This window comes from Mytilus trossulus, chromosome 10 (genome assembly GCF_036588685.1).
Source record: "Mytilus trossulus isolate FHL-02 chromosome 10, PNRI_Mtr1.1.1.hap1, whole genome shotgun sequence".
In the NCBI taxonomy this organism is placed as follows: domain Eukaryota; kingdom Metazoa; phylum Mollusca; class Bivalvia; order Mytilida; family Mytilidae; genus Mytilus; species Mytilus trossulus.
Window position 1 is genome coordinate 70,558,376 of NC_086382.1, and position 23,852 is coordinate 70,582,227.

The 23,852-nt window shown below is 32.9% G+C and overlaps 1 protein-coding gene across 12 annotated transcripts in view; it reads right to left on the reverse strand.

Annotated features, from left to right (window-relative positions):
• Positions 1 to 9,815: 9,815 nt before the first annotated feature.
• The window catches only part of LOC134688455 (synaptotagmin-7-like), a 123,851-nt gene continuing 109,814 nt past the window's right edge, over positions 9,816 to 23,852 (reverse strand). For 10 of the 12 annotated variants that reach the window (XM_063549180.1, XM_063549179.1, XM_063549178.1 and 7 more), the window contains 4 exons: positions 21,197 to 21,366; positions 17,476 to 17,590; positions 16,631 to 16,663; positions 9,816 to 10,499 (listed from right to left, as the gene is read on the reverse strand). In XM_063549180.1, coding sequence (XP_063405250.1) covers positions 10,195 to 10,499; positions 16,631 to 16,663; positions 17,476 to 17,590; positions 21,197 to 21,366 — 623 coding nt within the window. In that variant the 3' untranslated portion in view covers positions 9,816 to 10,194. The remainder of the gene's footprint in view (positions 10,500 to 16,630; positions 16,664 to 17,475; positions 17,591 to 21,196; positions 21,367 to 23,852) is intronic. The other 2 variants (XM_063549183.1, XM_063549181.1) reach the window with 1 other exon arrangement.

A 23,852-nucleotide genomic window follows, 5' to 3' on the forward strand; every position in this document is an offset into this window, starting at 1 on the left:
CACAAGACATACTTACAAGTTACAGAGGCAATAGTTCCAATGTCAACAGGACATCACAAGATATACTAACAAGTTACAGAGGCAATAGTACCAATGTCAACAGGACATCACAAGACATACTGGCACGTTACAGAGGCAATAGTACCAATGTCAACAGGACATCACAAGACATACTTGCACGTTACAGAGGCAGTAGTACCAATGTCAACAGGACATCACAAGACATACTTGCACGTTACAGAGGCAATAGTACCAATGTCAACAGGACATCACAAGACATACTTACAAGTTACAGAGGCAATAGTACCAATGTCAACAGGACATCACAAGACATACTTACAAGTTACAGAGGCAATAGTACCAATGTCAACAGGACATCACAAGACATACTTACAAGTTACAGAGGCAATATTACCAATGTCAACAGGACATCACAAGACATACTTACAAGTTACAGAGGCAATAGTACCAATGTCAACAGGACATCACAAGACATACTTACAAGTTACAGAGGCAATAGTACCAATGTCAACTACGGGGCGCCGAATGGGACTCTTGTGGTTTTGTACAAAATTCAATTCTGTCATAACAAAATCATTTTTGTCTTACAAAACTATGTGCTACAGACTTGTTTTGTGAGAACTTCAATTTTGTGATGACAAAATTCATTTGTGTAGACAAAATTCATTTTTGTCATGACAAAATTCATTTTTGTAGACAAAATTCATTTTTGTAGACAAAATTCATATTTGTCATGACAAAAGTCAATGTTGTCTTAAAGGTATGCAAATATAAACATATTTGCATACAAAATTGACTTTTGTTACCTGATATGGAAATTAAATCACAAAAGTCAATTGTGTACGGTAAGATTCAATTTTGTGAGACAAAATTGACTTTTGTGAGACAAAATTTACTTTTGTGAGACAAAATTGACTTTTGTGAGACAAAATTGACTTTTGTGAGACAAAATTGACTTTTGTGAGACAAAATTCAATTTTGTGAGACAAAATTCAATTTTGTCATTTTTGTTGAGACAAAATTCAATTTTGTCATTTTTGTTGAGACAAAATTCAATTTTGTCATTTTTGTTGAGACAAAATTCAATTTTGTCATTTTTGTTGAGACAAAAGTCAATTTTGTTAATTTTGTTGAGACAAAAGTCAATTTTGTAAATTTTGTTGAGACAAAAGTCAATTTTGTCAATTTTGTTGAGACAAAAGTCAATTTTGTCAATTTTGTTGAGACAAAAGTCAATTTTGTCAATTTTGTTGAGACAAAAGTCAATTTTGTGACGACAAAATTCATTTTTGTGATGACAAAATTCAATTTTGTAACAACAAAATTGACTTTTATGAGACAAAATTGACTTTCGTGAGACAAAATTGACTTTCGTGAGACAAAATTGACTTTCGTGAGACAAAAATCTATTTTGTTGAGACAAAATTCAATTTTGTTAATTTTGTTGAGACAAAATTCAATTTTGTCAACTTTATGGAGACAAAATTCAATTTTGTCAATTTTGTTGACACAAAATTCAATTTTGTCAATTTTGTTGAGACAAAATTCAATTTTGTCAATTTTGTTGAGACAAAAGTCAATTTTGTCAATTTTGTTGAGACAAAAGTCAATTTTGTCAATTTTGTCTCACAAAAGTCAATTTTGTCAATTTTGTCTATCAAAAGTCAATTTTGTCTCACAAAAGTCAATTTTGTCTCACAAAAGTCAATTTTGTGTAACAAAAGTAAATTTTGTGTAACAAAAGTCAATTTTGTGTAACAAAAGTCAATTTTGTGTAACAACAGTAATTTTTGTGTAACAAAAGTCAATGTTGTGTAACAAAAGTCGATTTTGTATGCAAATTAGTTCACAGAAACCAAACTAAACTAATTTAAATACAAAATTGACTTTTGTCGCTCAATTTTCAAATTAGGTAACAAAAGTCAAGTCTGTGTAACAAAAATAAATTTTGTCATGACAAAAGTGACTTTTGTCCGCTGATAGATAATTTTGTATGACAAAATTTCAAATTTGTAGTATGATACAAATTTTGTTAAACTGAACTCATTTTTGTTGAACAAAAGTCACTTTTGTCCGTACAAAATTGAATTTTGAGTACAAAACCACAAGAGTCCCATTCGGCGCCCCGTAGTCAACAGGACATCACAAGACATACTTACACGTTACAGAGGCAATAGTACCAATGTCAACAGGACATCACAAGACATACTTACAAGTTACAGAGGCAATAGTACCAATGTCAACAGGACATCACAAGACATACTTACAAGTTACAGAGGCAATAGTACCAATGTCAACAGGACATCACAAGACATACTTACAAGTTACAGAGGCAATAGTACCAATGTCAACAGGACATCACAAGACATACTTACAAGTTACAGAGGTAATAGTACCAATGTCAACAGGACATCACAAGACATACTTACAAGTTACAGAGGCAATAGTACCAATGTCAACAGGACATCACAAGACATACTTACAAGTTACAGAGGCAATAGTACCAATGTCAACAGGACATCACAAGACATACTTACACGTTACAGAGGCAATAGTACCAATGTCAACAGGACATCACAAGACATACTGGCACGTTACAGAGGCAATAGTACCAATGTCAACAGGACATCACAAGACATACTTACAAGTTACAGAGGCAATAGTACCAATGTCAACAGGACATCACAAGACATACTTACAAGTTACAGAGGCAATAGTACCAATGTCAACAGGACATCACAAGACATACTTACACGTTACAGAGGCAATAGTACCAATGTCAACAGGACATCACAAGACATACTTACACGTTACAGAGGCAATAGTACCAATGTCAACAGGACATCACAAGACATACTTACAAGTTACAGAGGCAATAGTATTTATGTCAACAGGACATCACAAGACATACTTGCACGTTACAGAGGCAATAGTACCAATGTCAACAGGACATCACAAGACATACTTACAAGTTACAGAGGCAATAGTACCAATGTCAACAGGACATCACAAGACATACTTACAAGTTACAGAGGCAATAGTACCAATGTCAACAGGACATCACAAGACATACTTACACGTTACAGAGGCAATAGTACCAATGTCAACAGGACATCACAAGACATACTTACAAGTTACAGAGGCAATAGTACCAATGTCAACAGGACATCACAAGACATACTGGCACGTTACAGAGGCAATAGTACCAATGTCAACAGGACATCACAAGACATACTTACAAGTTACAGATGCAATAGTATTTATGTCAACAGGACATCACAAGACATACTTGCACGTTACAGAGGCAATAGTACCAATGTCAACAGGACATCACAAGACATACTTACAAGTTACAGAGGCAATAGTATTTATGTCAACAGGACATCACAAGACATACTTGCACGTTACAGAGGCAATAGTACCAATGTCAACAGGACATCACAAGACATACTTACAAGTTACAGAGGCAATAGTACCAATGTCAACAGGACATCACAAGACATACTTACAAGTTACAGAGGCAATAGTACCAATGTCAACAGGACATCACAAGACATACTGGCACGTTACAGAGGCAATAGTACCAATGTCAACAGGACATCACAAGACATACTTACAAGTTACAGAGGCAATAGTACCAATGTCAACAGGACATCACAAGACATACTGGCACGTTACAGAGGCAATAGTACCAATGTCAACAGGACATCACAAGACACACTTACACGTTACAGAGGCAATAGTACCAATGTCAACAGGACATCACAAGACATACTTACAAGTTACAGAGGCAATAGTACCAATGTCAACAGGACATCACAAGACATACTGACACGTTACAGAGGCAATAGTACCAATGTCAACAGGACATCACAAGACATACTTACAAGTTACAGAGGCAATAGTACCAATGAGATATTAATAGGACATCGCAAGACATACTTACAAGTTACAGAGGCAATAGTACCAATGAGATATTCAAACTCATAAGTCGGGAACTAATGACATTATGACATCACAAGAAAATAATAAATGTCAATAGGACATTGCGAGAAGGGCACCGCGGAACATGTTGACTTAATTTAAAAAATTTTTTTTTTACTGATTGCTTAAGGCACCACGGTGACATATCGTTGCTATGTCATGTGATCACTGGAGGATAGTTCTTTTATTGTCCCTCAAACCACATCTTATATTTATGAAGATAACAATCGGCGTCCTTATCGCAATATTTTAAGAATAAAAAGAACAAAACACTAAGAGGCTTTTCATTTCCTGTCGAAAACTTAGCAAAGGAATATCTTTTGTGCATTGTTCATTAGTTAATTAGTATAACAATTTCATATTTAAAATTAAAATTACTTTGAAAATATTGAAAATATCTGCTTTCAGTTGATGTTTGTTTAACTCGAATTGTTTATAATACCGGAGCTGCTGATAGCAATGCAGTGGAAACTACAGAAAGCGCGTAATTAATATCCTTAATAATAATATTTTCCTTCCTGTTTTTCAATCACTTTATATAATGTGTTATGTAAACATGTTGATTAAGAATATGCAAACACGGAATTGTTTTACAGTGACAAAGAGGCATTGGTTAACAGAATTAAAGTGCATATGATTTCTTTTCCTTTTCTTTTTCGGTTGTTAAATTCTACATTTAAAAATGCCTGTATCAAATCAGGAAAATGGCAGTTGTTGTCCATTCGTTTGTTGTGTTCTATCACTATATTTTGGACTTTTCGTATTGAATTTTCCTCGGAGTTCAGTATTTTTGTGATTTTACTTTTTTTGTGGTGCTGTTGATGTTTGGTGTGTTATCAACTTGATTTTTGGGAGTTAGACATTGTTTTCTATTTTTCTGACATTTTGATGTCATGATTAGTTATAATTCGTTGACCATTCTACATTTAAGGGCTTCAATAAATCTACTTTTTATATAATCATTGTGACATTTACACAGAGAGCACCATTATAGTTGATCTTTTCTACTTGTTTTGTTAAAGTTTGCTAACCCGTTTTCCATTACTGCTTTACTACTATTACCACCTTGGTTTGTCTGATCACTTAAAGCCTCCTAATAGATACATACTTGCCCCTGTCTATAGCAACAACAATATATGATGATCATTCATCAGATAAATGTAATTAGTAATGAGACAATTAATCCTTACAAGCATACAGTTTCTTTGATAACCAAAGGTAAGTGTCACTTTGTTGCAGTGATTTTACAATAGGCATGATACATGTCATGATCATGCAGGTTTGGGGTACAGACGGCAAAAAGATACAGAAACAGAATGACCCCTCCGTTTCAGCGTGGGCATAACAAAAATACTGAACATGTTTGAGTGTTCAAGGAGTAAACGCTGTCATTTCTGGTCTGAAATAGTTCATGATAGACAATTGCCCCAGAATTTTAAATTTAAAAAGAAGTAAAGCAACCGTTACATAGTAAAGTGTTGCATGATTTTTTGTCAGTTTTGTATGTAATACCATCTGAATCCCTAGCAGCCATTCATCTTACATTTATATAAGTATAATGCGTTCTGAAATCGTTTCAGACATTCTGTGCAATGGCTTCTGAAATCGTTTCAGCCCATCATCAAACCTTTATATGAAATCGTACTTTATTGTCAATGAGTTAACCCTTCACAGGAGACCCACAATATTATTTAGAAATGCCTGTTCCAAACCAGGAATCGTAGTTGTTTTCCATAGTTGGTTGATATTAAAGTTAAAAAAAAAATTGAATGATTCATATTAATTGATGACACAGAGATATGTCTTGTCTGTACATAATTGGATGGCAAAACGTAATTGCTGAAATTAAAATTGAAATACTTTCGAACATATGCTAGGCAAAGATTATGTTAATGAACAAAGACTGAAGATACAGGGCTAAATAACCTTCAAGGACATAAGATGTTAAAACCCTTATACAACTTCATACCAAATATACTTGACCTCCCCTTACACTTATACAACTTCATACCAAATATACTTGACCTCCCCTTACACTTATACAACTTCATACCAAATATACTTGACCTCCCCTTACACTTATACAACTTCATACCAAATATACTTGACCTCCCCTTACACAACTTCATACCAAATATACTTGACCTCCCCTTACACTTATACAACTTCATACCAAATATACTTGACCTCCCCTTACACAACTTCATACCAAATATACTTGACCTCCCCTTACACTTATACAACTTCATACCAAATATACTTGACCTCCCCTTACACAACTTCATACCAAATATACTTGACATCCCCTTACACTTATACAACTTCATACCAAATATACTTGACCTCCCCTTACACAACTTCATACCAAATATACTTGACCTCCCCTTACACTTATACAACTTCATACCAAATATACTTGACCTCCCCTTACACAACTTCATACCAAATATACTTGACCTCCCCTTACACTTATACAACTTCATACCAAATATACTTGACCTCCCCTTACACAACTTCATACCAAATATACTTGACCTCCCCTTACACTTATACAACTTCATACCAAATATACTTGACCTCCCCTTACACAACTTCATACCAAATATACTTGACCTCCCCTTACACTTATACAACTTCATACCAAATATACTTGACCTCCCCTTACACTTATACAACTTCATACCAAATATACTTGACCTCCCCTTACACTTATAAAACTTCATACCAAATATACTTGACCTCCCCTTACACTTATACAACTTCATACCAAATATACTTGACCTCCCCTTACACTTATAAAACTTCATACCAAATATACTTGACCTCCCCTTACACTTATACAACTTCATACCAAATATACTTGACCTCCCCTTACACTTATAAAACTTCATACCAAATATACTTGACCTCCCCTTACACTTATACAACTTCATACCAAATATACTTGACCTCCCCTTACACTAACCTAATCATAAGCAGAAACATGTGAACTATGTTAAGATCCAAGTAAATAGACCTTGACTGAGGGGAGCAATGCTAATGCAACTAAACATCTAGTCATCATCGACTTACCATAAATGGTTCATCTTAAAATGACATAATCACAAGCTTTGAAAAACTTGTTTATTTATCAAGTAAACAGACCATGCCTGAGGTGAAGGGCCACATAATCTCCATGCAATAATAAAACAACTACCAAATATCATTGGCCCTAACATCTAGTGGTTTCCCTAACACTGATATATAATTACAAACTTGACCCCACTACTTGAAAGAACACGCTAAGTCTTGTCATTGAAACTTTGTTGTGGTGAGACAAAAATTGTGTTTCAATGTGATAAAACAAATTGGAGAGGTAAATGTCTCTATGACAGTGACAGTATTACATATTACAGGGTCCGAGAGGTAAAGGTCTCTATGATAGGGATAGTATTACAGGGTCCGAGAGGTAAAGGTCTCTATGACAGTGACAGTATTACAGGGTCTGAGAGGTAAAGGTCTCTATGACAGTGACAGTATTACAGGGTCTGAGAGGTAAAGGTCTCTATGATAGGGATAGTATTACAGGGTCCGAGAGGTAAAGGTCTCTATGACAGTGACAGTATTACAGGGTCTGAGAGGTAAAGGTCTCTATGATAGGGATAGTATTACAGGGTCCACATTATGATCTTTGTAAAACTCTAAGAGACTGTTAAAATAGATCAGCCTGACTCAAACCAATTAATAAGTAAAAAATAAAACTTCATACAATTAAGGACAATTTATTTTGCATCTGATAGTGAAAAGATTTAACAAATGAAAAAAACAAAATAAATATCCTTTAGAACAAGGTGGATCACAGTCAAAATATTAAACTAAAGTAATTATATATATATAGCATTGATTTTGTACATCTATTAATAATCAGTTTAACTTATTATAAATACAAACATAATGGTATTAAATACAGTTGGTAATTTATAGGATAGAGGAGAAAACTGACAATTAGTCCACAAAGTTATATATATATATATATTTTTTTTTGAGTTGTGAGGAATATTTTCTTGTAAACCGTAACATTTTTTTATACTTTAGATAGCTATTTTATTACAAGGGTAACTTATGTTAGTCCAGTATTACTATTTACTGATACAAACATTTTCCTCATCTTGTCCATAAAAGACAACATTTCTCATACCATTGTAAGATCTTTAATAAGAAATATTGTGTAAACTATTATTCTATTTGAGGAACGAAAATACAGATTTTGACTTGCGTACTAATATTTTTTTACAATCTCATATGAGATTGCATTAAATTAGAGTTCTATTTCAATTGCATACACATTAATTTGCACTTCAAACAAACTGCAACATGGACATACTAAATTGTAGAATATGATTTTGATTGCAAAGATATTTTCCCCTATTGGTCACTCAGTTACATAAAAATAACAATCTTTATAGTTAACTTTCTTCATTTGAAAAAAATGTTTATAGTCTCATCTGGTAGATTATTTATAGAAGAAAGTATGCTGAAATCAATGCCTGTAACAAAGTATATTATATTTATATTTATTTTCCATCATAGTAATTCAACAAAATTAAACATTAATACTCAAGTAAATATATATGAAGAAAGTTGATAAAAATTCAACATAATCCATAAAATTAATAAATATTAAACATGTATAGAAGAAAAACACTGAATACAAACACGAAATTTGGAAGTTCAACTCCCTTCAAATATGAACAGAACACTATTTATAGATTTTGAAACATAATTATTCATAACAAACATTTATAAAAATGTCCAACTTAAAAATATCCTTTCATAAATACTATCTTACTATACAAACAGATCATGCTTTCATACAAATCATTGAATTCTTACTTTACAAATAAATCATCCTTTTATACATATGATACATTTCTCACTATATAAACATCCTCACATAGATATTATACAAATCTTACTTTACAAATAGTGAATCCTTTCATAATTAAAGTAAAAATCTTACTATATAAACATGTAAATTCAGGATAACTTTGTCCTAAATTTGATACATGTTTCAAAAAACTTGAGTGACATACAACCAAACATAGTTATTATAGAATTTCCATTAATAGTGCTTAAGAACAGTTTGCGCACATCCTTAGAGCGTTTACTACAATTATTGCCTATATTACCTCTACATCAAAATGTTATAGTTTACTATTAGCCATGGCTTTATACCTTAATTACTAGACAGATATCTGGTGAGTGGTTGATAAGACATTGACACAAGATTGATATTGAGAACTAAAGTTCATTTAGCTATGGAGGCATAATACTTATCAACAACAAGTCAAATTAGCCTATACTGAAAGCAAAACAATATAATTACTTAATTAAATGAGACTTTATAGGTTTCAAATATCAACAAAAATCCTTTCCAGAAGTTTCCATTGATCCTTATTACCTAGAATCCTAATAAGGGCTTAACCCTCTTATCAAAACTGGAATTTTCCTAAAAATCATTAGTAAGACATATGGTTTTTGCTTTGTGAGATAATGAACTCTATACAATGCTTTGAAAATTGTTTCTAATCATTTTTTTTTTTTACAGTTATTGAATAAAAATGTATATATCGACATTAGTCAAACATACAAAATCAGTGGTACATGTATTGGAGAAATCTGAAGTTTAAGATATGGATAATATATGGTATCATGCTACAAAATTAAAAAAAAATCAGCCTTCAATAAGTCATTTGCAGAATTATTACCAACAGAAAGAAGATGCAAAATGGGAAGATAGACTTGTACATATTAATGTACTTTTTCCCCCAATTGTTGTTGACATGAATAATAAAAGACAAAATTGTAGAATGCAAATGGAAATTATCAGTGAGATTTTCTAACTCAATTTTACAGATTGGTCATAAGATGATAAAAGTACATAAATATCCATCTTTTTTACATTTTCTTGATTGAACTTGGAAATGAAATGAAAATGTGGAATATATCAATAAAATTGTTACTTTCTGCACTCACCAGAAAACCTAAAATTAGGCATTGTATATTACAGAGAAGTTCTCAAGCTGCTGCAGATAATTATATAGCTTGGCAGATATGTTTCTGCATAGAGTACATATAGATGAATGACAAACTGATGTTAGATCTTTGACATATGCCACAGTGAAGCTTGTGAATGAGGCACTGAAATAATCAGTCTTTTAACAGATGCCACTGAGCCACTTGCTGTCGTGGTTTTGTGATCATATCGTTCCAGTGTCGAGATTCTAAAGGTCCACTTTTGCTACCTAACATAACTTTGCCAATCATTTCATTGCGTCCCACTTTGTCAAAGTCCATGACTGTCACTTCAATTGTAGCCTCTCTAATCCTCTCCCACGGAATCTCAAAGATGAACGATTCATTGTATACTGGATTTAATGTCCTCATTTTGATTGACGTTTTCTTCTTCTCTGTCTTAGCATTCCCGTACATCAGCCATAACTTGACATAGGGATCTACAAAAAGTAATAAAATACTCTCAGATAACAACACCTAATAACCATATCATAAGACACATTCACACTTATACATATTAAATACACTGTCATGTTATATTTCGAAACCCAATCCCAACAGACCTGAAAAATAAAATGTTTAAATTTTACTGTTCTTTCTTGAGAAATAGTTTATAAATGGTTGAATGACATAATGCTGTAGAAAGTAGAATAGTTTTAACACTCCACAAACCACCAATGAACAGGGATGTGTGGTTTAATTGCTTATGTCACTCTATTTACAACCAATGATCAAGAATCAGTGGTATGATTGCTTATGTCACTTCACCAACCACCAATGAACAGGGATGTGTGGTTTAATTGCTTTTGTCACTCTATTTACAACCAATGATCAAGAATCAGTGGTATGATTGCTTATGTCACTTCACCAACCACCAATGAACAGGGATGTGTGGTTTAATTGCTTATGTCACTCTATTTACAACCAATGATCAAGAATCAGTGCTATGATTGCTTATGTCACTTCACCAACCACCAATGAACAGGGATGTGTGGTTTAATTGCTTTTGTCACTCTATTTACAACCAATGATCAAGAATCAGTGGTATGATTGCTTATGTCACTTCACCAACCACCAATGAACAGGGATGTGTGGTTTAATTGCTTTTGTCACTCTATTTACAACCAATGATCAAGAATCAGTGGTATGATTGCTTATGTCACTCCACAAACCACCAATGAACAGGGATGTGTGGTTTAATTGCTTTTGTCACTCTATTTACAACCAATGATCAAGAATCAGTGGTATGATTGCTTATGTCACTTCACCAACCACCAATGAACAGGGATGTGTGGTTTAATTGCTAATGAAAATCCACCAACTATCAATAAACTTGGATGAGTGATATGATTGTTTATGTCACTCCAGCAATACAACCACCAATGAACAGGGATATGTGGTATGTTTGCTTTTGTCACTTCATTAAACACCATTGGACAGGGATCAGTGGTATGATTGCCAATGGTATAACTATCCAGCAGAGTTGTAAACAGCTGTCCTTAAACATTATGTTATCTAATTGTATGATGCTTTGCTGTCTTCAATGTTTTTTCCTCATTTTCATGTTATTATTCACATGCCAAGGAACAATGCAACAGATTTACGACTTGAAATATCATAAAATATCAATATTTTTAAGGCATCTAAAGGAAATTATTCTCTTTAAAGACATAATTTTGATGTCATCTATCAATTTTTATTATGCAACAAAGAATGACTTTTTACAAATGACGCAATTAAGGCTAACATCTCAGAAAACATGTTAACTGTTTGAAATAATGGTGTGACGTTTAACACGATCAACTTTAAAATAGAATAAATCTGTCAGTATTTGATAATAATTATATACTATTTTATCTTTAAGAGAAAAGAAACAAACAAAAGTAGCCATGGAAAATTTCAAAATAAATGCTGATTTCGGTCAGGGATATTCATGCTGACGAAACATCCCTCTATCATGTGACAATAGTGGTAACCACGGTCAGGGATATTAATGCTGATGAAACATCCCTCTATCATGTGACAATAGTGATAACCACTCTGATGAGGGATACATGAGAAATGGTAGACACTTTTACAAATATCTGTCTTAGAAAACAGTTAATAACCAAAAATGTTACATAACTGGCTGAAAGCAATTAAGATGACCTTCTGGATTCCCACCAAACTTAGTGGGCAGAATAATGATACTATGATTGGCATTAAGATGACCCTCTGGACGCTGACCATACTTAGTGGACAGAATAATGATACACTATGATTGACATATTTTCAATTAGACTCCAAATACAAAGTGATAAAATATTCCTGCACCTACATTGTTAGACAGTAAACGACCTTTCTCAAACTGAACAATGACAAAACATATATCTAACAATCAATTTATTGATAAGAGCGTTTTGGAGAAGATTGCCCTTTCAAGTCAATCATATAACATAGAGAATATCTGATGATTTATGATGTAACAATTGCCTGCCGTCTACAAAACATCTTCATATCTATCTCCATAAAGTTAAGTGAAAAATAAATGCTCCTATTTATGTCAAAATACAGAATATTTCTTTTCCAACGCTACTCTGTAAACCAAATAGTTTCTTGGAGTGATATATTTTCAGGCAAAAGCAACAAAAATAAAAATTGTCACAAATGTATAAAACTTGGATCTTCCCTTATAAATTTGAATAAAGTTAGGCAAAAAAAAATACCTCAAGTTCTAGAAAAGGCAAAATAAAGTGAATACAAATTTGTTTTTTAGTATTTTTTTCATTGGTTTAGTTATTTACTGATGTGATACACCAAAAGCACTGAAATCAAATCTTACTCAATAAACTTAAATGTCGTTTTTCTATCCACTTAAGGGAACTATGTGACAATCAATTGAACAATAGAATATCTCCAAAGCTAAAAAAAATATCCCTTAATTAAATTATACTCTGTACAGCACTGCAAAACATCTATCTATGGCATTCACAATGTCTGAAGGTCAAGTCAATACCTTAAGGGGTATAAGATTCAATAAGTTAGACATAAAGCAAGTTCAAAAAGACTAATTTACTGAGGAACATAATATCAGTGAAAAAAACAGATAAAAAAAAAAAAATCAAATTCCTAGAAAGTTTTTTTTTTTTAAACAGAAGATTGGAAAATAGAATTTGATACACCTGTGCTAGTATTTGAATAGACAATTGAATATAAATCGTGGCAAATATAGAAAACTTGGATCTTCCCTCATAAATAGGCATACAATAGGGCAAATAAGTTACCTCAAGATCTGAAAAGGCAAAATAATGCAAATAACAAGTTGGTTTACAGAATTGATATTTTTCTAAATTGATGTACCAAGAGCACTGAAATCAAATCTTTATACCTAATAAACTTAAATGACATTTTTTAACCACTTTAGGGAAACATGTTACAATCAATTAGGACAATAGAATGTTTCCAATACTAAAAAATATCCCTCAACTAAATTATACTCTTCAAAGCACTGCAAAACATCTAACTATGAACTTGACAATGTCTGGAGGTCAAAACAATACACTAAGGGGCATTGGAATCAATAAAAAAGACATAAAGAAAGTTTTAAAAAGACTTACTCAGAACATAAAAACAAGAGAACTCTTATATCTAAATCTTTGATCATATTTTTGTTTAAATTGTTCATAATGTTCTTTTTGCATCTAAAATTCCAAGACATGTTTTTTTTTAATATAGAAGATTGGACAATAGATTTAAAAGTGCCTGTGCTAGCTTTTGAACTAACAAATCAAATGCCAAAAAGATGTTGCTTGATATTTGGAAATAGTAAAGGATGCAAAATGACTAGTTTGAAAGAATTCAAATAGGAAGATCAACAGTCTCATCTGTATAAAACAAAATGAAAGGGGAAACACTTATGAACCACCAGTCGAATGGCAAACACCTTACGACATCCACTGAACAGGCGTCTATTGGTTTACTAGATTACCACATATTGTTTATAAGATGATAACTAAATTAGGTGCAAGTGTTTTTATTCTAAATTTTGATGTGAACATATCAAGGTTGTAATCGTGATTTCATTGATCAGAGAAATGTGGAAATAGTTAAGAAGATCAGTATTATTGCTAAGGAAAGGCATTTTTTGAACATTGCTTCAACTTCCTTTGTTTTGAATAAATGTTAAGGGGAGATAATATAAATAAAATTCACATCTATCAATAATTCTTTTACAGTGGTTGTCTTAGCTGATAGATGTTTAAAAAAAAAAGATGACATACTTTTTTTTAAAACCTAAATTACGGTAAATTCAGAAATTATTGTGTGCATTTATTATTGCGAGTTTGTCATTTCTGTTTTAACATTTTCATATATATAATTCATATATAGAAAATTTGGTAATGTAAGTTTAAATTATTGCAATTATAACAATTAACAAATTTGCAATAAAAAAAACATTTCAATAATTTTTGAATTTACATGTACAGTACATAATAAAATTGAGAATGGAAATGGGGAATATGTGTCAAAGAGACAACAACCCGACCATATAAAAAAAACAACAGCAGAAGGTCACCAACAGGTTTTCAATGTAGTGAGAAATTCCCACACCCAGAGGCGTCCTTCAGCTGGCCCCTAAACAAATATATATACTAGTTCAGTGATAATGAACGCCATACTAATATCCAAATTGTACATAAATCTATTTATTCGTATGAGAAGATGCATTGGGTAGGTTTTAGAAGGATTACTGAGATGCTGCATTACATCTATATGGTGGATAGTTGACATCTCATTATCAATCATACTGTATCTCCTTAAATAATTCTTTTTTATAGTCACACAAGTAATTGGTAAAAATGTCTATTTTGGTTAGTATGGGTGCTGTCATTTTCGCATATTCTTCTGTGCATGATCACTGGGCATTCAGGCCCTCTGTAAATTAATCAAATCTTCCTTCTGTCTTTTTTTTAATTAGTTTTAACTTCCTGGTTAAATGCTATCAACAAACAATTATACTGCTATCATGGCTATTGTTAATGGTAATAATATATCACACTTTAATTATACCACCATTGTATGAAAAGGGGAGGTAATTCATCTCTGGCAAGCTTACCACATCCTTCTGTGTATGGGTTTATTGGATAATAATAATTTGAAAGGATTTCCAGGGTAGAGGCAAACAAAAATTTTAATTACACAATTCATATTACAAAAGTTGATTCTGCATTTGTTTCAATAAAGCAATTAACCCCTCAGAGTTTGACAAACGGTTCCCTGCTATTGTAAATGGGACAAAAAAGAATACCAATTGAAATCTACTGTAATAATAATCTGTTTGGTTTCTATATTTAATGACATGAAACTCGTAGACAAATGTATTAGCGTTTAATATAGTCTAGTTAAGGTAATAACTCCCTGATTTTGTTGATTGGACTTACAAAAGTTAGAGAAATATACTACATTTGCGTTCTTCCTTATTTACAATAATCAATTGTGACAACAATTTTTGTAAATATCTTCATTATTTCAAAGAATCACAGAATATTGTAATTTGCTTTAATTTTCACCTAAATCCTTCACAAGCTTCAAGAAGAAAAAAAAAGGTTTAAAAAGAGTTGGCTCCCCTACCCAAGGTTTTCCTCCCTACTTAATAAATCAAAAAACAGAATCATCTTATGTAATAGTAAAATGGTCTTTTAAGTAACAGAAATCTTCCAAATACCACTGAAACTCAGGTACCCATGTTATAAAACTAATACCAAAAACATAGGTATAAAATTCAAACAATAATCAAATACTCATAAATTTATTGAAATAAGAGGCAAAGAAAACAGAGAATTTCTATTTCCACCTGCAGGCAGAATAAAAAGTAGTATGAAGCAGTGGTTCAAAGTTGAAGGGTTCAAGGACATCCTTAATGGAATGAAAACTTTATATGCAGATAAATCTTTTCAGTACCTACTGATGGATTGTATAAATACAGTGTAACTTGAAGCACAGTAATTATTCTCAAAGTATTATGATGCTTACTTATATTTTGATATTTGAATAAGGATACATAACACCAATATAATTTTTACCTAGTAAAATAAATGATGGAATTGAATACAGGAGTTTTAGAAACAGTAAAATGCAAATTGAGTTGAAATTTTCAAAGTCTGAAACAATAAAAAAACGTAACACATATTTCAAAGATGATTCCTAGTCAAAAGATTTTAATTAAAGCAATGAACTTTCTTGGATTTGAATAATAAGTTTCAAAGTAAACATGTGATTAATACTTCAAATGTTTGGGGAGTTCAGAGATATGACTATCAGCTACTCACAACATATAAGCTTCTAAATGTTGTTCTCCTAATATGGTCATGTTCTGTTTCTGACAGAAAAAGATATACGTCTTGAAAAGAATATGGGATGCAAAAAAACACTTGATCATATTGAAATTCAATAACTAGAGTTGATATCAAGTCATATACAATTCCTGAAATTTATAAGTATCAAATGGAGGTTTATCTGCATATAAGGTTTGTATTCCATCATATTATCATGCAATCCCATAATTCCATGTGACCCCTGACTTCCTCCTCACCTGATGTACCATACTTGATCTTTTTAAACAATACTAAATAATACAAGAATCAGGTTTATATCATTTCATAACAACATTTCTGTGTAAAAAAAGAATTTGTTGATTTCATAAATATTGTAATGTCAAACTACAAAAAATGTGCCTTCACAGCATCATAAGTCTTTTTACAGAAAGTGCAAGGGAAATATATAGTTTCTGTCAAACATTTGTGATGTCCATGCATGTTTCACCACAGTGGTAATTCTGGTCTAAATTTCACCTATACATGTATATCAAAATTCATCCCAACCATTTTCAAACACATGTTATATCTTAATAAACATTTCACAAATAAAAATTAGTTACAATTTGTTTGGATAATGAAATAAAAGCTCAAAATTGTATTGGTTTAAATTTTGAGATTTTGACTTTTTTTTTTTATTTCAGTGCTGATGAGTTCTGAGGTGTCTATAACTTAAAGATTATATCACAATTCAGAACAGTTATCTCACAGATGAGAGCTTAACACACATCCAAAATATACTAATTTGTGGACCACTATTTATATACCTATACAGGTACACAAATTCAGCTATAGAATAAATCATTAATACTAAAAATTCAGAAATTTTTGTTTTCTTTTATTATTGCTATTGTTATTCAATGGTCACCAAACTTTAACAAAACTGTTGAAATTCGAGGAAATGCTACATATAAATATTTGAAACTATCAAAATGTAAAGTGCAAGCTTTCATTTTTTTGAAACTTTTTCATTTCATTCAAAGTCTTTGTAATAATAATAATAACAAAGTATTGCAAAAACATCTGAATTTACTGTATATAAAGTAATGACTGATGTTTCTACCTGAAGCACCAGTTATATCTTTTGCCTTGAGATCTTTGGCTTTCATCACTATCACAGTGAGACGTCCTACCGCAGGCTGGTAGGACAACGACAGCAAGAGTTCTCCTATTTTACCCTGAAATTATAAATCTTACAATTAGGATAACAGTATATCACAGTGAGACGTCCTACCGCAGGCTGGTAGGACAACGACAGCAAGAGTTCTCCTAATTTACCCTGAAATTATAAATCTTACAATTAGGATAACAGTATATCACAGTGAGACGTCCTACCGCAGGCTGGTAGGACAACGACAGCAAGAGTTCTCCTAATTTACCCTGAAATTATAAATCTTACAATTAGGATAACAGTATATCACAGTGAGACGTCCTACCGCAGGCTGGTAGGACAACGACAGCAAGAGTTCTCCTAATTTACCCTGAAATTATAAATCTTACAATTAGGATAAAGGTATATCACAGTGAGACATCCTACCGCAGGCTGGTAGGACAACAACAGCAAGAGTTCTCCTAATTAACCCTGAAATTATAAATCTTACAATTAGGATAAAGGTATATCACAGTGAGACGTCCTACCACAGGCTGGTAGGACAACGACAGCAAGAGTTCTCCTAATTTACCCTGAAATTATAAATCTTACAATAATGATAACAGTATATCACAGTGAGACGTCCTACTGCAGGCTGGTAGGACGACGACAGCAAGAGTTCTCCTAATTAACCCTAAAATTATAAATCTTACAATTAGGATAAAGGTATATCACAGTGAGACGTCCTACCGCAGGCTGGTAGGACAACGACAGCAAGAGTTCTCCAAATTTACCCTGAAATTATAAATCTTACAATTAGGATAACAGTATATCACAGTGAGACGTCCTACCGCAGGCTGGTAGGACAATGACAGCAAGAGTTCTCCTAATTTACCCTGAAATTATAAATCTTACAATTAGGATAACAGTATATCACAGTGAGACGTCCTACCGCAGGCTGGTAGGACAACGACAGCAAGAGTTCTCCTAATTTACCCTGAAATTATAAATCTTACAATTAGGATAACAGTATATCACAGTGAGTCGTCCTACCGCAGGCTGGTAGGACAACGACAGCAAGAGTTCTCCTATTTTACCCTGAAATTATAAATCTTACAATTAGGATAACAGTATATCACAGTGAGACATCCTACGGCAGGCTGATAGGACAAAGACAGCAAGAGTTCTCCTAATTTACCCTGAAATTATAAATCTTACAATTAGGATAACAATATATCACAGTGAGACGTCCTGCAGCAGGCTGGTAGGACAACGACAGCAAGAGTTCTCCTAATTTACCCTGAAATTATAAATCTTCATATTAGGATAACAATATATCACAGTGAGACGTCCTGCAGCAGGCTGATAGGACAAAGACAGCAAGAGTTCTCCTAATTTACCCTGAAATTATAAATCTTACAATTAGGATAACAGTATATCACAGTGAGACGTACTACCGCAGGCTGGTATGACAACGACAGCAAGAGTTCTCCTAATTTACCCTGAAATTATAAATCTTACAATTAGGATAACAGTATATCACAGTGAGACCTCCTACCGCAGGCTGGTAGGACAACGACAGTAAGAGTTCTCCTAATTTACCCTGAAATTATAAATCTTACGATTAGGATAACAGTATATCACAGTGAGACGTCCTACCGCAGGCTGGTAGGACAACGACAGCAAGAGTTCTCCTAATTTACCCTGAAATTATAAATCTTACAATTAGGATAACAGTATATCACAGTGAGACGTCCTACTGCAGGCTGGTAGGACAACAACAGCAAGAGTTCTCCTAATTTACCCTGAAATTATAAATCTTACAATTAGGATAACAATATATCACAGTGAGACATTGTCCATATCGCAGGCTGGTAGGACAATGACAGCAAGAGTTCTCCTAATTTACCCTGAAATTATAAATCTTCATATGAGGATAACAATATATCACAGTGAGACGTCCTACAGCAGGCTGATAGGACGAAGACAGCAAGAGTTCTCCTAATTTACCCTGAAATAATAAATCTTCATATTAAGAAAACAACAGGTCAAACACACTTGTCTATTGGTGAAGGCCATATGGTGTCTAGTTTGTTTATCTTGTATTGTTGGACTGCTGTTTCATTAACCTTTATCCTTCATCTCAATTATCCTAGGACAACAACAATTTTACTTGTTTATTGAATATACATAAGATTTTTGCTTATTAAATCTGCTAGAAAGTCTAACAGTAGCTGAGATTAAAATCTTCGTTAACAAAAATCATTACAATAATAAACATTTCAAACTTAAAAGGAACAAATTCAATTTTAAACTCCAGTCGATCTGAGCTATTTTTTGTTAACATCACCCGCTTAAAAAGTCTGATTCAATAAAATGTTTAATCTCACCACAATATATATTGGTCAAATAGAATTTGTCTGAAGCAGCATGTGTAAATTGGTGACATTTCTGTATATTCTTTCAATTTAATCCGTTTATTGTCGGTATGGATATATTTTTTGCTGAGTGATTTTAAGTCAGCGCAATTTTTGAACACAAGTTCAATCATTAAGTGAAAGACGTAGATTGTCTAGAATATTTAACAACAAACTCAGATGAATTTGTTTACAGATTTGGTATATAGGATCAATATAATTTTTTTTAATATGATATAAAAATAAGAAGATGTGCCAATGAGAAAACTATCCATCAGATCTTAAGGAAGAAGGACGTATGTACAGACAATCGTTAACCTTCCCTACAGCTGGGGCATAAAACTAGCGGCCCTTAAGAGCCTGTGTCGCTCACCTTGGTCTATTGTGCATATTAATCAAAGGAAACACATGTATTCATAATAAAATTGTGTTTTGTTTATGGTGATCTGTCTATAGATCTTACTTTACTTAACATTCTTGCTACCAGCAATTTTCTCTATCTGTAATGAACTTGGCCCTTTAGTTACAGAGGAAAATATATTGTAAAAACTTACAAAATTGTGAAAAATTGACTATAAAGGGCAATAACTCCTTAAACGGTCAACTGACCATTTTGGTCATGTTGACTTATTTGTAGATCCTACTTTGCTGAACATTATTGTTGTCTACTGTAACAGTTTATCTCAATCTATACCAATATTCAAGATAATTACGGAAAACAGAAAAAAATCCTTAAAATTACCCATTCATGTGCATCAACCCAACAACTGATTGTCTGATTCATCTGACAATTTCAAGGCAGATATGTCTTCACTTGATAAACAATTTTACCCACAGTCAGATTGCTCCAAATGCTTTGGTTTCAGACTTATAAGCCAAAATATACATTTTACCCCTATGTTCTACTTTTAGCCATGGCGGCCATCTTGGTTAGTTTGGCAGGTCACCGGACACAATTTTTAAACTAGATACCCCAATGATGATTGTGACCAAGAATTGTGAAATTTGGCTCAGTAGTTTCAGAGAAGTTTTTTTGTAAAATTTAACGAGACGGACAACTCCTGCCAAGTGGTGATAAAAGCTCACTTGGCCTTTTGGACCAGGTGAGCTAAAAAGGTAAAATTAATCCCATAACTCCTACACAAATGAAAAATAAAATGGCTCAATTGATTGATCAAGGGAACAGTTGTTTAAGTGGTTAAAAACAGATGAAATTGACAATATCTACCTCATATACAATATGGTGTAGCATAAACTATTCTATTCTTCTATCTTACCCGACTGTCTTTACATGGCTGTAGAAACCTCCACATTACAGGAGATTGTGACAGATCAATTTCATTAAGAGGAATGTAAGTTTCTCCTATAGGATCATCTCTACTAAATCTGTCATAATCTATTACTTGTAAATATAATGTCTTCTCTAATAACTTGTTGTGTGGCCAGCCTGAAAACGATCATAAAAGCCTATAGTAAGCTGCATTTTAGATAACAGATTGTAGAATAGTAACTTAATTGCTAACTTTGTTTTAATTTCATATTGGCTAAGCTGCTCATTTCCATTTATAGTTTAACATTGAATCCCTCTTGAACTACTTTATTATCATCAGCTTTAAAACAGTTGTATCACTCTTGCACTAACATATATACTTAAAAGCTGAATCACTCATGCATTAGCATAAGCTTAAATATTGCATCACTATTGTACTAACTCATTAGCATAAGTTTAACAGTTGAATCACCATTGAACAAACTCATTAGCATGAGCTTAACAGTAGAATCACCATTGTATGAACTCATTATATAATTAGCATAAGCTTAACAGTTGAATCACTATTGTACAAACTCATTATATAATAAGCATGAACTTAACAGTTGAATCACTATTGTACAAACTCATTATATAATTAGCATGAGCTAAACAATTGAATCACTATTGTACTAATTCATTAGCATACACTTAACAGTTGAATCACTATTGTACTAACTCATTAGCATGAGCTTAACAGTTGAATCACTATTGTACTAACTCATTAGAATGAGCCTAACAGTTGAATCACTATTGTACTAACTCATTAGCATAAGCTTAACAGTTGAATCACTATTGTACTAACTCATTAGCATAAGCTAAACAGTTGAATCACTATTGTACTAACTCATAAGCCTGAGCTTAACAGTTGAATCACTATTGTACAAACTCATTAGCATGAGCTTAACAGTTGAATCACTATTGTACTAACTCATTAGCATAAGCTCAACAGTTGCATCACTTTTGTACTAACTCATTAGCATAAGCTAAATAGTTGAGTCACTATTGTACTAACTCATTAGCCTAAGCTAAATAGTTGAATCACTATTGTGCAAACTCATTAGCATGAGCTTAACAGTTGAATCACTATTGTACTAACTCATTAGCATGAGCTTAACAGTTGAATCACTATTGTACTAACTCATTAGCATAAGCTTAACAGTTGAATCACTTTTGTACTAACTCATTAGCATAAAACAGAGAATTATTTAGATTAAGAGTTTATTAAGAATTCTAGAAAATGGAAAGTTTTAGACCATGGGATGTTACTCTAGTGTTGTCATTAGTTTTCTTCTGAAAAAAGACCTTGTATGAAATTGAGGATGGAAATGGTGAATGTGTCAAGGAGACAACAACAGGACCATAGAACAGAAAACATGGTTATATGTATGATTACACCCGGTGATCATGAATGTATGGTCACACCACTGTGATCATGAATGTATGGTCATACCACTGATCATGCATGTATGGTCACACCACTGTGATCATGTATGTATGGTCACACCACTGTGATCATGTATGTATGGTCACACCACTGTGATCATGCATGTATGGTCACACCTTTGTGATTATGTATGTATAATCACACCACTGTGATCATGTATGTATGGTCACACCACTGTGATCATGCATGTATGGTCACACCTTTGTGATTATGTATGTATAATCACACCACTGTGATCATGTATGTATGGTCACACCACTGTGATCATGTATGTATGGTCACATCACTGTGATCATGTATGTATGGTCACACCACTGTGATCATGTATGTATGGTCACACCACTGTCTTTCAGTTTATACCATATGTTTTTGACTTGTTTGTTGGTGTATGCAGAATGGAATCTTTGAGAGTGAAGGAAACAATAACTGATAAGGTTGAGTGGTATGTCCATTTTTTATCAAACATGAAATGGGACTTTTTATGTTGATGTTGTTTCAACTAGCTATATATATATACAGGTATAGCTTATACCAGGAGTAATGATTGAATTCTATATATTGATTATTTTTTCTGAATAAATAGATAATAATTGCTAGTACTAATTGTTGTTATTGTCTCAACTAACACTCGAATCATGGTTAAAATTACTGGACAGAGCAAAAATTGCATATGGTTTTGGTGCTAGATCTACACTCACTTTAATTGATAAAGGTATCTGTTATAGTAGCCAACTAGTACAGTGAAACCTGGGTATACACAATGGGGGGGGGGGGGGGGGCACACAAAATTGTGGGATTAAACAGGGTGTTTGAAAACTCAGGGTTTTTTTCTACAAGGATAGGCATATGATCAATGTGTTGGTTTCAGCAGAATGTGGTGTGACCATACATGCATGATCACAGTGATGTGACCATACATGCATGATCACAGTGGTGTGACCATACATACATAATCACAGTGGTGTGACCATACATACATGATCACAGTTGTGTGACCATACATACATGATCACAGTGGTGTGACCATACATACATGATCACAGTTGTGTGACCATACATACATGATCACAGTGGTGTGACCATACATACATGATCACAATGGTGTGACCATACATACATGATCACAGTGGTATGACCATACATACATGATCACAGTGGTATGACCATACATGCAGGG